At 39.5% G+C, this 16,745-nt stretch overlaps 1 protein-coding gene across 1 annotated transcript in view; it reads left to right on the top strand.

Annotated features, from left to right (window-relative positions):
• The first annotated feature begins 1,839 nt into the window (after positions 1 to 1,839).
• The window catches only part of pard6a (par-6 family cell polarity regulator alpha), a 204,554-nt gene continuing 189,648 nt past the window's right edge, over positions 1,840 to 16,745 (top strand). The window contains exon 1 of the mRNA XM_050072269.1: positions 1,840 to 2,168. Within this exon, the coding sequence (XP_049928226.1) occupies positions 2,055 to 2,168 (114 nt within the window). The 5' untranslated portion in view covers positions 1,840 to 2,054. The remainder of the gene's footprint in view (positions 2,169 to 16,745) is intronic.

The raw sequence follows: 16,745 nt of genomic DNA, 5'->3' as shown, positions 1-16,745 counted from the left end.
TTTTAAAACTGGTGACGGACATCATTATGCCTGACAACTCTTTTTTGGTATCTTTTGATGTGGAGAGTTTGTATCCTAATTTTCCACAAGGTGGATGGATTAGAAGCTATGAATTTTTATCTTGAACCCAGGAAAGATACGGTTCCAGTGGAATTGCTTGTGTCACTTACTAAGATCACTCTAAAATCTAATTACTTCATGTTTGACAATAAGTGTTACCTGCAATCTCAAGCAACAAGGATGGGGTCACCATTTGCTCCTAACTATGCATATTTATTCATGGTTTATGGGAAGACAGATATATATTTAACAGCAAACCAAAAAACTAACTGCCTGACGGTACCCTGACCTTGCCACCATTGGTCCTTTGTGTTTTGTATTACCACAGCCCCTCCTTTATCAGTGGGTTTAATCACAATTTTAGGATTATCTCACAGTTTGTTACATTCAACAACCTCTTCAATATCTTTTTCCACTACTTTACTAAATGTAGCAAGTGTGGGGTTGCTGCATTTGCCAGGAGGCATGAAATTAAATTTTTCTTAAATTTGCTCAAGGATTCAATTGCTCCCCGGATTGCTACATCCAACTCATTGTGAAAAAAAAGCTGTCTGAAAAATTTATAGGATTCAACTTCCAATTTGAATGCATTTACTTTTTTAATAGGGACAATGGATAGTCCGCGACTCAAGACTTTTGATTGAGGGGGGTCAGTGTATAATCAGAGATGTTAATTACCGAGTGTGCCGGCTCCGTGTCACCATCCCTCTGGTGGGATTGGGGTCTCCTCTGTCCCCTTATGTTTTTTTCTTTGTGGACAGTTCCTTTTCCTTTTCAGGAGAAGCTCCCAGCGTTGTCCTGGATGTACATGCTCCTGGTGTCTCCAGGTGCGCATCTACATCTTGGCCTCTGGCTCTGCTGTGCACAGGTTTCCAAATGGGTGTCCAGTTGTAAACTGATCCTCCTCTGTAATCCTTTGCATCTTGTTCATATTTCTTTATTTAATAGGCTTTAAGTTCATCTTCAAAGCCTGCCACTTCTTGTTTCAGTTCAGTTTCCATCATGATGAAATTCATAATGTCCATATTGTTCTTTGACATTGTTTTCAGTTCTTGTAACTCTGTCTTTATTTTAAGGGATTCTTGCTTAGTTTGTTCAATGATTGACGATCAGTGATGGACTTAATGAAAGACAGGATTTGACTCCTTTTCTATGATATAATTATTAACTTATATCTCCCTCCACAGGTAATTTGGATCCACAGGGAGAGATGAGCCACAAGGCCCCTTGTCACTTCCCTATCACTCCCCCTTACTATTTAACAGTGTAGAGGGATAGAAGTAGGACCTGCAGTCTATCTGTCTTTACAAACATTGTCTCAGTCATCTAGATAAAGGGATAAGGTTAAATTCACCTATCATTCTTGTAACTCTTGTACTCTTAGATCTTGCTGTGTTTTTTTTTATCTATGTACCTAATTGTGTGTAGGCTACATGTATTATGCTTTTTGGATGAATTGTAAGAATCTTTTGAACACACACACACACACACACACACACACATACACACACACACACGGGCGCACTGCCTATATTTACGCCCCTTATTTTTTTGATCCTGCATAAAACCCTACACCTTTAGGGGTAAGGACCTCTGAGATCCTTAAGTAAGAAATGGAAACAGCAGTCCAACAGAGGGGTAGTATGCTGGTTATAGTAGCATCGTCAGTATCATGCGTATTAATATCCTACAGCAGTAGTAGTCTAATGTTGTGGTGTTATTACTCCAGCCAGCGTCATGGCCCGCCCTCCCTGCTGTCCAGTGTAGTCAGGTTGGGAAGGAGGACGGGTTAAACTGGCAATTCACATAGCACTGGATTTACCGGACTCCACCTGTCGCGAGCCCTGTTTTTTTCTGTCAGTGTCGCAGCAAACGATAACAGCGCGCTGTGACATAGGTCGGCACGAGACACAAACACAGGAGCGAGACCTGGCTCGTTCTTTTTTTTCGTTTACCGAGGACAGAGAGGGAAACAACAACCATAACTCCGGTGGATGGTTTTATCCGCAGTGTCTCAGCCAGCCAGCCAACCGGGGAGCAAAATGTCAAGACAGCAGCACCGGACGCCGTTAAAACTCACCGACAACGTGGTGGAGGTCAAGAGCAAAGTGAGTACTTGGCGAATGGGGTTGTTTGTTAATGTAAGTGGTTATGATAGGATACGGGCTCTGGTTTATGCTTCCGCTCTGCCGGTGCACTGACATCACCAACAGAAACCGATGCACGTTTACCGTTCCACACTGCCAGTTCAGGGACATACTATGCATGAAAAGCGACTGGGTGCAGCTGAAAGGTGGCCTGGATGAGTTTACTGTACACGGACTAATCGACCCCGCCGCTCCGTTTAATTATTTAGTCATTTCCCCTCCGTGTCTCTCCTAAGCAATCTCCTCCTGTCCCTATACTACGTTTCAATGTCTCTTGGTTAGTATTTATAGCTCCAGTCAATTAAGTTAGCCTGCTTGCAGCTGTGTTACTGTAATAGCCTACTGCAGTGTAGTGTTACTTTATTCCGATGTACAGCCTGTTAGTGTTGACACGTTACACTAGGCTACAGCAGGTGTTGCGTTTGCGCTATACTTCGTAACTACATTCCGCAGGCTAGTCTGTAGTTTTGAAGTAATGGTAGGCCTCGTTACTCTATGAGAGTATTTTCATTTGGGGAGGCAACAAGACCACTTACTCTGTTCGAGCTGTAGAAACACCCCATTTGATGATGGAGATGTTATAACCCCCTCCCCCCTCTCAAACATGGAAAACAGAATCATGTTGAAGCTTAACATCAGTCACGGAGGTTTATTTTGCCAACCAATTTCTAAACTTAAGAGTCACTAGCGGCGCTGGGCCCAAATCGTTCTTTCATTCACACACTCTACTTTTCACTCACATATGCAGCTAAATGCATTCAGTGTAGGTTGTCGTAAAGGTTGTAGCGCTGCATCATTAGTAGGTTGAGGTCGACACCTACAAAGCCAGGATAGGCGTTTGATCAGGTTTATTTTAGCCAGCAGCCATACCCATGCCAGGCCCGATCGGCGTGATAGCAATATATTTCTTACGTACATTAATATGTTAAATACCATAAAACAGATCCAAGACTTTGAAACCTATTGTTATACAAACATTTAAATACAAGTAAGAGTATGATACTGGAAGACATTGTGGTAAGCTGTGTTTGTTTTCCTAATACTGTGAATAATGTGCACTATGGTTACTCTTCTCCCTTTATCAAGTATCTTGTCTTAGGTCTTGTGTCTGTTGGTGTTGTGTGTGGCTTACATGTGGGTCAGCATGGTTATTGTGTGCTGGCCTTAAGTTTACAGACTTGACTGTCGAACAATTGCCATTGCTTGGCAGTTAAATTTTCCCTTTATATAATTACTTAAACAAGACTGAACAAGGTGTCATTGTTTTTCTCAAGTGGAGTTGTGGCTGAAGTAAATGTTTTGGAATCAATCAAGCACATTTGTGCTGCATCATTTTGTCAGGACATCTTGCTGTGGAAGCAGTTTATAGCACAGTTTTATTAGTATTTGATCACTGAAATTCATCCATAATTCTAAAGTCAAGTTTTATATTGAAGTCAAGTCTCAGTTGTAATGAAATGATGTGACTGAGGTCCTACCTTGGTGAAACCTGCTCTCCTCCAGCACACAGTCATAGTGATACTATCTAATAATCTAATTACTTGGACAAAAACATGATTTTTTTTTACATGTAGTCAGGCAGGAAGTCATGTTGTCATGTGACAGATAACTTTTTCACTGCTTGAAGTTGCTACATGTTGTTATGTTAGGAATTGATCAGCAGCCTGTCATACTAGTGATGCATATTCATGTTTCATCATAATCTGAATTATACAGGCTGCTACTGTTCCATTGTGGCATTAAAAATGGCTCACTTTACTTGTAATGCACACCAGCACAGTGAGTTAAGGCAATAGCGCTGTTTAGCCATTTACATAATTACATAAATCTAACTTTCCCTGTAACAATCCATTAGACAAGAATTTCCAGTGGTCTAATTTCTGGTATGCATCTCCCCACCCCAAACAGCATGTTTCCTGTGAGGTACAATCACACCTTGTCAAAACAATTCTAAGTATGCCTCTCCACTGATACCACGTCATGTTGATCATCACAGGCCTCTCTCTACTACCATTACAAATGCTATGCTTCACTCTCCAGTTTAAGGAAAAGTAACTAAACAATTCCTGCCAGTGATGCATCCCACCATCCAGGTATTTCTGCTTGAGGATTGATGAGGTTGGGTAGTCCAGAGAGAGTTCAGGGATTTAGACTCAAGACATTTAGAATGGAGCTGTATGAGTTACATATCCAGAATATAGGGCTGGGCGGTATGACCTAAAATTCATATCATGGTATAAATCGAATCCCTTCACGGTAACGGTATATATCGTGTTTCTGAATGGGTTTTGTAGTCCCTTAGCAAAGCTAAATTGATAAAAAAAAAAAACCAACAACAACAAAAGCAAAGATATAATGTATTTTTAGAGCATTTATTGTGCAGAATGCAGATCTCAAAACTCAAAATTAAAACCCAGTACTCTATGGTGCAAAATGTCCCCTGGGATCTATATCAAAAGGTAATTTCCTTCTTTTAGCAAAATCCTAAATGACTGAGTTGTGTTTTTTCCACCTGGACCTTTATGCTCTGCCATTTCTCCTCTAATCATCACGCTGTAACCTGTGACAGGCTGCTATGATACCACAACTATCACACATTCACATATGGAGTTTTTTGTGGAGCCCCTAGCGTCACATAGGTTTACATTACCAAAGGTTTATGACAAACTCTCTTGCCGAAAACCAACTCCCGTGTGCGCACGGCGAGAGAGGAGAGGGAGAGACGCTGTGCTGCTGCCAGAGGAGACACTGAATGAGTTCCCTCTGAGCGGTAAGTCGCTAAAAGAGTCTGAGAAGTCCGGGGCTGTTCATAAGACATTAACTCACTCACTCACAAGTTCTCCAGCAACACATGTTGCACGTGCTACGCTAAATCACGGACGTGAACCAGCTCCTCTTGCTCCGCTGTCTCTGTGCTCGCAGCCATTTTCACACTGAGGCAGGTGCGATGACGTCATCGACGATAGGACGGTAGAGCGCAAATCTCTACCGTGGGCCAAATTTATATCATTTCTACCGTCTACCGCATATACCGTGCAGCCCTACCAGAATATACCTTAAAGAAGGCTGTTTGACCAGGTCACGAGAGCCGCTGTGTGGCTATAGTCTCTCGTTCATCAGCTAACATTAGCACAAAAGGACACATCCACAGTGAGCAGGGTAGCCGATTCAGCAAGAAAGACTGGAAAGTCTCTTAGTGATGGCTGTTCAGCTTGTGTGTATGTGACTGTGGCATTAAACAGATATGTTTATTCATGTATTCATTAGACTGACAGAGCTCAGAGAGCTTGTGGGACATAGCAAACTCACCACTGACACAAAGTTAGCAATAGAAACGACACCAATACTATGCGTTCTAACGTTAGTAGTAATGTAGTGTTGATATAGTAGGCCATGAAAATGTTGAAAAACAGTATTTTCTAACATGTATAATGTGTTAAGAAAGAAATCACTGATTTTGCTATACCCAGACTTTAACTAGCCCATTTCAGCCAGACCGTAATCCCCGCTTTATGCAAAGAGGCTAAATTATGTTACTTTTCATGCATTTAACATTTTAAGAATCAAGAAAATTTATTTGGCATTTCTACTTTTTGTTCTATCAAAAAATGTACTGAACCGTGACACCACTGTATCTTATGTAATCTAACCATGTTTTTTCTGAACCATTACACACCTACTCTGTACCCATTCAAAAGAACACAGTGCATAAGAGTGGATCAGTGATGAGGCATTTAAACTTGTGAAACACTCTGAGTTTGCAAGCCTTGGCATTGTTGGTTGCTGTTGTAAAATTAAACCACTGTTAAAACGTGAATACAGCCAGTCTGACTTAGGCAACAACCCACCATTACACTTAAAAACAAGTCAGCTTTAAAATAATGTTTGCATCCCCCACACACTGCTGAGGACCACAAGATGCAGAGGAGGAGATGAGAGGCACTGAGCTGCTGCTGCTATTCTTTAGGAATATTTAAAGGTTATTTAGAAGATAATTATATGAATTAGTACATGACAATTTAAAAAAGAAAGAGAAGAAGAAAATAAGGTGAAGAATGAGCTGAAGAGGAAAACATTGAGAAGAGGAGAGTGACAGAGAGAAGAGGAGAGGAGAGGAAAGGAGAGTAGAACAAAATCAGGAGGGGAACAGAGCAGGATGCACTTAGCCTGACTGTTTCAGCTGGACACAGGCCTACTTTGTAGTTTGGAGTGTAGATTGATTGATTTATTATGGTATTTATTCAGAGAACAGCATTTTTCAATTTTTTTTAAAATGTTTTGATTTGAAGTCCTCTGAAGCATTCACAGTTTGCATTGTTTTCGTGGTTGTTAACTGTTGCATAAATGAAATGTACAAAGTAAGTTTGGATGAGTAGCAGCTGCGAGGTACCTATAGTGCAGATCCTGAGACACCTCATATGCAAGCTTGACAGACGTTTTCCCTTCTCATTACTGTGCACAAAGGTACTGTATGTACTTAGGCCTCAAGAGTGCTTCTGGTGCCAGCAGACCCATAGAAACTTCTTAACAGGGTGCACTTTGCCAGCGCACAAAACTTTTCTTCCCACATGTGCACCGGTGTGACCTGTTTGTTTCTGCTTGTGCAACTGCCTCACAAATAGTCTATGCACAGCACTGTTATTACTGGCTGTCTTGTTTTCAATCAGTTCAATCAATTTTTATTTATAAAGCCCAATATCACAAATCACAATTTGCCTCAGAGGGTTTTAAAGCATACGACATCCCTCTGTCCTTAGGACTGTCGCAGCGGATAAGGAAAAACTCCCAAAAAAACCCTTTAACAGGGAAAAAAATGGTAGAAACCTCAGGAAGAGCAACTGAGGAGGGATCCCTCTTCCAGGACTGACAGACATGCAATAGATGTCGTACAGAACAGATCAACATGATAAATTAACAGTAATCCGTATGACACAATGAGATAGAAAGAGAGACAGAGACAGAGAGTGATGCGGGACAGACGGTAATGACATGCATGCCTAGTTATTTAAGTTTTTAAGTTTAAATTTGAAATCTTTAATCTGACTCTTTCCTCTTGACTGCTGTAACACTGGAATTTCTCAATTATGGGATCAATAAAGGTGTATCTTATCTTATCTTATCTAATAATAATAATAGTAATACAAAAAGCATACAGGTGTATACTAAAACCAGGTACAAAATCAGCATCATGAAGTCATCATCAGTGCAAGTCTCGATGTGTATGTCAGCATTAAATCAGACCAGTTTATGTCAGCTTGAAAAGGTTGGTTTTCAGACAAGATTTGAAAGTGGAAAGGGAATCAGTTTGGCAAATGTCATGAGAGAGAGAGAGTGCCAAAGGCAGGGGGCAAAACGGCCCCAAAGCAGAATGGCTTTGTCCAATAATGATCCAAAGAAAATGTGGTACAAATAGGACCTACGGTTTAGGATGAGATGTCAAAAATGCATTTTTCGTAACAATCAAAAAGGTGTTGCAGCGCTCCCTTTTGACCTATTTAAAATAATATTACACATGTAGTTCAAGATTATGATTTAAAATATTATGTTAAGTTTTGTAATGATTGGACAAACAGTTTCTGATTTATGGTTTTTATAGATAAGGTTGGTCCAACAATAATCCACAGAAAGGTTCGTACAAATTGGACGTATGGTTAAGGAGGACCCCTCACTTGTAAACAAGACCCCGAGATACTTGAACTCCCTTGCTTGAGGCTGTAATTCTCCCCCAACCCACAGGGGGCAATCCACAGGTTTACGGCAGGGAACCATGGCCTCAGATTTGGCGGTGCTGACTCTCATCCCAACCGCTTCACAATCGGATGCAAACCACCCCAGTGCATGCTGGAAGTCACGGTGTGATGAAGCCAACAAAACCACATAGTCTGGAAATAACAGAGATGCATTTGTGAGGTTCCTAAACCGGACCCCTTCCTCCCCCCGGCTGCACCTCGAGATCCTGTCCATGAAAATCACAAACAGGATCGCCGACAAGGGACAACCTTGGCTGAGATCAACACCCACTGAGAACATGTTTGACTTTGTGCTGAGTATTCAGACACAGCTCTCACTTTGGTCATACAGGGACTGGATGGCTCGTAGCAGGGAGCCTGGTATCCCAAACTCCCAAAGTACCCCGTAAAAGACCCCCCGAGGGACATGGTTGTAAGCCTTCTCCAAGTCCACAAAGCACATGTGAACTGGATGGGCAAACTCCCATGACCCCTCTAGCAGCCTCGCAAGGGTAAAGAGCTGGTCCACTGTTTCACGGCCAGGATGGAGTCCGCATTGCTCCTCCTGAATCCGAGGTTTGACAATCAGTCGGAGCCTCTTTTCCAGCACCCTGGAGTAAACTTTACCCAAGAGTCTGAGCAGTGTGATACCCCGATAGTTGGAGCATACTCTCCGGTCCCCCTTTTTGAAAATGGCAACCCCAACCCTATCTGCCACACCGCAGACACCGTACCCGACCTCCACGCGATATTGAAAAGGCATGTCAATTAAGACAGCCCAACAATATCCAGAGTCTTCAGCATCTCAGGGTGAATTGCATCCACACCCAGTGCCTTGCTGCTGGGGAGGTTTTTGACTGCCTCAGCAACCTCTGCCAGGGATATGGGTGAGAGTTCCAGGCTCTGCCGCCTCCATGGTGGACGTGACGGCCGGGTTCATGAGTTTTTCAAAGCGCTCCTTCCACTGCTCGACGATGTCCACAGTTCGGGTCAGCACTTCTCCTTCTTTGCTGAGTACAGCCTGAGACAAACCCTGCTTTCCCTTCCTGAGGCAGTCTGCCAGAACTTCAGAGGCCAACTGAAAGTCCTTCTCCATAGCCTCCCCGAACTCCTCCCACACCCAGGTTTTTGCTTCAGCAACCGCAACAGCTGCAGCCTTTCTGGCCAACTGGTACCTGTCTGCTGTATCAGCAGACTCCAGGGCCAGCCAGACCCTTATGGCCTCCTTCTTCAGCGTGACGGCCTCCCTCACCGCTGGTGTCCACCAGGGACTTCTTAGGTTGTTGCCACGACAGGCAATGGCGGTAACTTTTATGTCTGGAATATCATGCTAGCACAACAGAAAGCCAAACGGCTTTCTTGAATGTCATTTTTTTTTTGATCAAAATTTTATTTTAATCAATCAGTCAATCAATTTTATTTATAAAGCCCAATATCACAAATCACAATTTGCCTCACAGGGCTTTACAGCATACGACATCCCTCTGTCCTTAGGACCCTCACAGCGGATAAGGAAAAACTCCCAAAAAAAAACCCTTTAACGGGCGAAAAAAAACGGTAGAAACCTCAGGAAGAGCAACTGAGGAGGGATCCCTCTTCCAGGACGGACAGATGTGCAATAGATGTCGTACAGAACAGATCAGCATAATAAATTAACAGTAATCCGTATGACACAGTGAGACAGAAAGAGAGAGACAGAGACAGAGACAGAGACAGAGAGAGATGCAGGACAGACGGTAATGACAGTAGCTTACAATGAATGAAAGTAATAATATGCAATATGCATTTTCAAATTAGAAAAAAAAAAAACATGAGTGAATAATACCAAGGCACAGGGTGTGTACATATACAATACACACAGAACATAAAATAACTAAAAATGGTCAAAGTATATCTATAAAAAATACTAGTACGGGCAAGGGCATTGGTCGACGGCTCACCAACATTCAACACACACAAGGTGCAAGAGAAGAAGAAAATACACACACACACACACACACACACACACATATATATATATATATATATATATATATGTATATGTAAGAAAATGTCAATGACGTGACGCTACTTTTTTTGTGTTCATATGGTTTAGTCAAATTTAAAATAAATGTATGATTAACTTACAAATTTTAATTTTGTGTGGATCCATTATAAAATTTCTGCTTTTAATTCATTTTGAGAGAATATATTAGAGGATAATGGCAAAAATGTCTAAATGGTGTAACCATAAAAACTTGCACCAAATTATCTCAAGGCAATTGAATCGAACGCAACTGGACTTGGTTTTGTCTTAGAAGACGTTTCACCTCTTATCCAAGAGGCTTCATCCATCCACAGGCATCTTGCAGCAAATTATTAAACTTGCTTTAAAACACTAAAATTCTCAATAAAACACCATATCAACTAGTTTGGCATGATCTTTAAGTTATTACTTTTTATATTCAATAAAGGTAATGGAATACATTTGTTCTAAATATGAAATTTAATTTGGGGAATCCTGAAAGTCAAGTAAACTACATTAAGTGTCAAGTGGTGTAACCACCATTTAAGAGCCCGTTTTGTTAATATTGTAAAGAAGGCCATGTGACAGGAAATGGTATTACAGAGAAGGACCTCTGATGATCACAACTGCTGCATGACAAGGTTAGAATCTCTTAAAATTACTAATAAATTGACGTTTTTAGACTCTGGTCAGGTTTGGTAAGTTTACATGTCAAATGGTATGACCCTAGAAAAACATTAATAATTCATAAAAATCATTAAAATTAATATTTACTTGAAATATTATGTTTGAAATATTGAGACTAAGGCCATGTGCTTACAGAGGTGTGCTTACACAGGTGTCCATGGTAATGCCTATCAAATTTGATTTTAAAATGAAATGTCAAATGGTGTAACCGGTTACACCATTTGACTCCTATTAAGAGCCTTTCTGTTATAGGCAATTATGTCAAATATCAGCAGTTTATGATAGTAATTTATTAGATATCAGTAGTTTATGATGCTAATTAAAGATGTATTATAAAAAAAACTCCTTTTGATCTTGTACTGTAGCTTTAAAATACCTAAAAATCCAAAAATTCATTTAAAGTAGAAATGTTACTCAAACATTAAAATTTCTGTCTGTGAAATACAATTATTTACATTTCTGCTATTTCATTACTAATGTATTACACATTTATAGAAAACTAAAGTAATCAAGCTAAATAAATAAAATCAATTTTCCCCATTAGATGCCAGTTTCTAGGAGGGCCACCTGACAAGCCCTAAGGGTTTTCTTTTGGCTCCTCCCACACACTGTTTTTTTTCTCTTTTAAGTCATTGTTTTTTATATGTGTCAATACTGTATGTATTCTGTTTCTTCTTACTGACATCCTATACTCTTTTTCTTGTGTGCAAATAACAAAAACAAAAAACAAAACAAGGAAAAAGTGGCTCGTCATAAAGTGTTAATGCAAATGAATGCTAATGATGCAGCAAGGGCCAATTACGTCCTTACGAGTTGTTGTTGTCAGGTGACTTTTTCCCTTGTCAGAATTTAAAACACAAAATATGAAACGAGTTAAATTTTAAAATTAAATGATTGTTGTTAGCAAAGAATTTACAGTAGAACAAATTAGTTAATTGTTGTCAGCTGTTCCTTTTTCTGAACTTCCTCTCTCATTAAATTTTTATTGATTGATATTGAAATTTTTATTTTAATAGTAGACCAGTTCACCCTTATGAGTTGTTGTCAGGTGACTTTTTTCTTATCAGAACTTAAGATACAAAACATGAGTTAAATTTTAAAATGAAACATGATTGTAAAATGTTTTTTTCAGCAAAGAATTTACAGTAGAAGAAATTAGCTCACTGTGTCAGATGTTCTTTTTTCTGAACTGAAATAACATGAAAAAAACAAGTTCACTTAACCTTGTTGACTGTCATATTTGATTTTCAGTGTCAATTCCTTCACCAAACAGTGGTGTTTGACTGTAGAAGGAACATGGTCAGGCAGTGTATCATATTTTTATGAAAAATACCAGTTACACCAATTGACACAACCCAGTGTCATTTGGTGTAACTGGTATTTTTTCATAAAAATATGATTATATACAGGAAAATAAATGTGGAGTAAAATGTGGAATAAATGTAATCCACTTTTGCAGTGCACCACTGTTTTTTAACAAATTTTACATAATTTGTCACGCGTTATTTAGGAAAAAAGGGGTGTTTTTAGGAAATGTCCTGCTCAGTATTGCCAAAATGCATTAAAATTTAAATATAGAAATACTTCAAAAATATCTTATTTCAATTTAATGCTTTTGAAATAACGATTTTTTTTTATAAGTACACTTAAATCTACTATAGGTGGATAAAATATTTTATATTTATCATTCTTTCGTGGTTACACCATTTGACATTTTCAGGAGCATTCAGTCTTACTTTTCATAAAAAATGGTGCAAATGTCATTTCAAATGACATAAAACCAACAAAAATACAGAATGTACATTTTAACAAATCTGATGCATGCTTTGAAAATTATTTTTGAAGATATTTCTGAATTGCTCATCTTGCCAACCCTTATTTGTCACTGACCCATATACATACATACACATACATGCATACATACATAATACATACATACACACACACACACACACACACACACACACACACACACACACATACATGTATACACATATATACATACACATACTGACATATATCCTCATATATATACACATATATGTACATACACATACACATACACATACATTCTATTCCGATGTAATACAATACACATACACATACATTCTATTCCGATGTAATACAACTCAGTAATCCTAGCTACTATTGATAAATTTAAGACAATATGAGATATATATTCTTATACACAAAACTCCTTGTGGTCATTGAAACAGCTTATGATCACATTGCCCGAACCTAGAACAAACAAGTAATGACAACAAAAACAAACAAACAAACAAACAAAGACACACATAAAACAAACAAACAAACAAACAACTACAAAAACAAGGCCTGTAGGACTGGGCAACAATAAGTATTCACAAGAGAAGATTATAGAGAAGATGACGTGTTCAATTTTTGAATATGCTCAATGGCCTTGGAACAGGTCAGAAGGGAGTCAGATTTAGCACTGTTGATTCTGGCAGTAGATCTTTCAAGTAAACAAATATCAAAAAAGAAATTACGCCAAAGTCTCCTCAACGAAATGGTAGGTTCAAACCAGTTCTTAATGATAGATTTTTTAGCTGCAGTTAAAATTCGCTTCTCCTGAGAAGAAATATAAACATTAGGGTTGAACCCCAATAAATAAAGAGCAGGACAGGTGGGAAGAGATTTACCGATAATGTAACTAACAGTAATGTTTATGTATTCCCAAAGAGACTTAATCATGGGGCAGTGCCAGAGCATATGAAGGTAACCCCCTCTCACAGGATTCAAACAGTTGGGACAAGAATCATTATCTGCTAGTTTAAGTTTAAATCTGCGCTCGGGGGTGAAGTAGAATTTATAAATGAACTTAAAATGAATTAGTTGATGGGCCAGATTCTTTGATGATGAAAATAACGTAGTCCAGATTGTATGCCAGTTGCAGACAAAACCAAGAGATTGTAAGAGATTTTCCCAATCATGTAGAGTTTTATTGGGGTTCAACCCTAATGTTTAATGGGAGAAGTTTAATACCAGTTGAGACGAGCTTGGTGTAGATCTGAGTGACTAATTTAGACTTTGCGAAAAACAGTGTTGTTATTGGATGAATGCCAGGAGAAACATCCCATGGAACCCTGTAAGTTTTTAAAGCAGTGTGGAGTTGAAGGTAAAAGAACCATGAGGAGCCTGGGATGGAATAAGAGTTTTTAAGGTCTTGGAAGGATCGGAGGCCTTGGTCATTAAAGATATCGCCTAATACATGGATCCCCTGTTTAGACCACTGGTGAAAAGTAAAGGGCATTGACCCGGATAGTAGTGAATTATTGTGCCAGATGGGAGAAGAGGCGTGAAATTTGCAAGCAATAGATAAATGCTTTTCAATGCAATACCAGATGGATAATGTATAAGAGAAGATGGAACCCATATGTGATTTAGCAGTTTTGAGCTTAACAGAGGAAAATGGTAAGTCCTGAATTCTGATTGGGTGTGACAGAGCATTTTCTATGGCACGCCAAGACACTTCTGAGGAAGGATCCAACCAGATTTTAATGGCACACTTCTGAGGAAGGATCCAACCAGATTTTAATGGCTCTTAATTGAAATGCCCAGAAATAATACTTAAAATTCGGTAAAGCAAGACCACCAAGCAATTTGGGACGAGAAAGACTTATACTAGCCCGTTTCCCCTTCCAAATAAAATTTCTACATGAAGACTCCAGGTCTTTAAAAAAGTTGGTTGGTGGAGAGAGAGGAAGCATGGAGAACAAAAAAGTGATTCTAGGCAGAATATAAATTTTTATAGTGGAGATACGGCCAAAGAGACCACAGTGCAAGGAAGACCAGGAATTGAAATCTCTCTTTACTTTTTCTAAAGCAAAATTAAAATTGTCTTTTATTATTTGAGAGATTGTGGGTCTTATGGAGATACCTAAGTATGTAAAGCCATGGGGTTGTACAGATACCGGGAAATTTGACAGATTGAGATTTGCGAGTGTGAGATGGAGGGGCATGAGAATGGATTTTGACCGATTGATTTTATAGCCAGAAAAGGAGCCAAATGTTTGGAAAAGATTCAGAACACGGGGTAGGGAGTTGGCGATGTCAGTGAGATATAGAAGGATGTCATCTGCATACAGGGAAATATGGTGAGATGTATTCATAATTTTGACAGGTTTTATGACATTGTTTTGCCTCAGTGCTAGAGCTAGTGGTTCCAGCGAAAGAGCGAATAGAGTGGGGGACAGTGGACAGCCCTGTCTGGTTCCCCTCGTTAGAGGGAAGTCACATGCACCAGGGTGACCAGTTTGAACACGCACAGATGGGGCTGTGTATAATGTTTGGACCATATGAATAAAAGAGGGGCCGAAACCAAAGTGTTTCAACACTGCCAATAAAAAACTCCACTCCACGCGATCAAAAGACAAAATTGCTGAAGGATGTTGCTCAGAAGCTGCATCAATAATTTGTAATAAACGGCGAATATTGTCTGAGGCCATCCAACCCTTCACAAAGCCAGTTTGGTCAGGGTGAAGCAGAGAAGAAACACAAAAGTCTAACCTTCTTGAGAGTACTTTGGCAAACAATTTCAAATCAGCATTTAAGATAGGGGGCGGTAGCTAGAGCATTCAGCTGGGTCCTTGCCTTTTTTCAGAAGTAATTAGATAAGTGCGTTCTTTTGGTCTCTGTGAAAAGAACCGACATCTAAAGAGAAATTAAAGGAGTCAAAAACAATAGGACCGATCAAATGCCACAAAACAGAGAGTTATTTGGGGGGATTCCATTCTGGAGACTTTCCTTTCGGCATTGAAACAAGGGCATCTTTAAGCTCTTTCAGTGTGACTTGGAGCTTCTAAGAGAGAGAAGTGTGGTCAGAGAGAGTTGGAAAGTTCAAAGAATCTAAAAAAGACTCCATTTCTTGGGAAAGTTCAAAGAATCTAAAAAAGACTCCATTTCTTGGTGGTCTCCTGGAGCCTCTGATGTATATAATTTAGAATAATAAAGTGTAAAAGCATGATTAATATCATTTAGAATAATAAAGTGTAAAAGCATGATTAATATCAGAGGGAAGTGTGCATAATTCACCAGTGTCATTTTTAATACAATTAATAGAAGCTAAATGTTCAGATTGTTTAAGTTTCAATGCCAGAAGTTTACTCGGCCTTTTGGAATATTTGTAGTATTTTTGTCTGGTTTTCAAATGAAGAAACTCAGCATGTGCAGTAGTAAGACACCTATGCTCTGACCTAGCAGAAGTTAGGAGCTTTTGGCTGGCTTCAGTGAAGTTAATTTTCTGTTGGGCTTCAAGCGAGGATATCTGCTTTTCAAGGTCTTCAAGAGTCTTCCTGCGTTTTTTGTTCAGGTGGGATGAGGAAGAAGTAAAAAACCCCCCTAATATGACATTTAGTTACCTCCCAGAGTATATGTGGGTTGACCAGGGATTGTGTATTGAGATGGAGAAAATCCTTTAAACTTTCAGTGATATAAATTAAAAAGTCCTTATTTTTAAGGGTAGTATTAAATCGCCATCTCTTTCATCTAAAAGGTTCTCAGAATTTTTTAAGAGAAAAAATAATGGGGGAATGATCAGAAAGAAGCATAGAAAGTATAGTAAACTGGGCATTATATTTCAAGAGCACAGGAGAGACGGAAAAAAAGGTCAATGCGGGAATAAGATGAATGGCAAGCAGAAAAATAGGTATAATCCTTAGTGGAAGGATTTAAAGGATCAATAAGCGAAATTCATCATTTCTAGATTGAAGGAATTAAAAAAATGCTATGTGAAGAACTAGAGGTGTAATTTCATCTGGAGTATAGCATGACCTCACAAACCCTCTCTCTGTGTTGATCTCCAGCCCATTGTTTACAAGCCGGTCTGGCTGCGCGTTCATGTACGTTCATGTGAATCCTGAAGAGCTGGTAGAAGCTCTCCATAGCTGCAAGCTACTCCAATAGGCGTAGTAGCTCTAGTGCTAACTCTGGGAGCTAACGCTAACATTCCTCTCTTCTCCGTGAGCCCGCCAGGCTCCACGCTAGAGCTTGCCGGAGCCGAGAAGCAGGCTCCTGAAACGTTAGCATGGCAGTTGACTGGTGCTAACGCTAATGTCCCCACGCTTCTCGACTCTAACTCACTGAGCCTGGCGGAGAAGT

Source organism: Epinephelus moara, chromosome 20, assembly GCF_006386435.1.
Source record: "Epinephelus moara isolate mb chromosome 20, YSFRI_EMoa_1.0, whole genome shotgun sequence".
NCBI lineage: Eukaryota > Metazoa > Chordata > Actinopteri > Perciformes > Serranidae > Epinephelus > Epinephelus moara.
The sequence above is the reverse complement of the archived record's forward strand: the minus strand, read 5'-3'. Positions and strand labels throughout refer to the sequence as shown.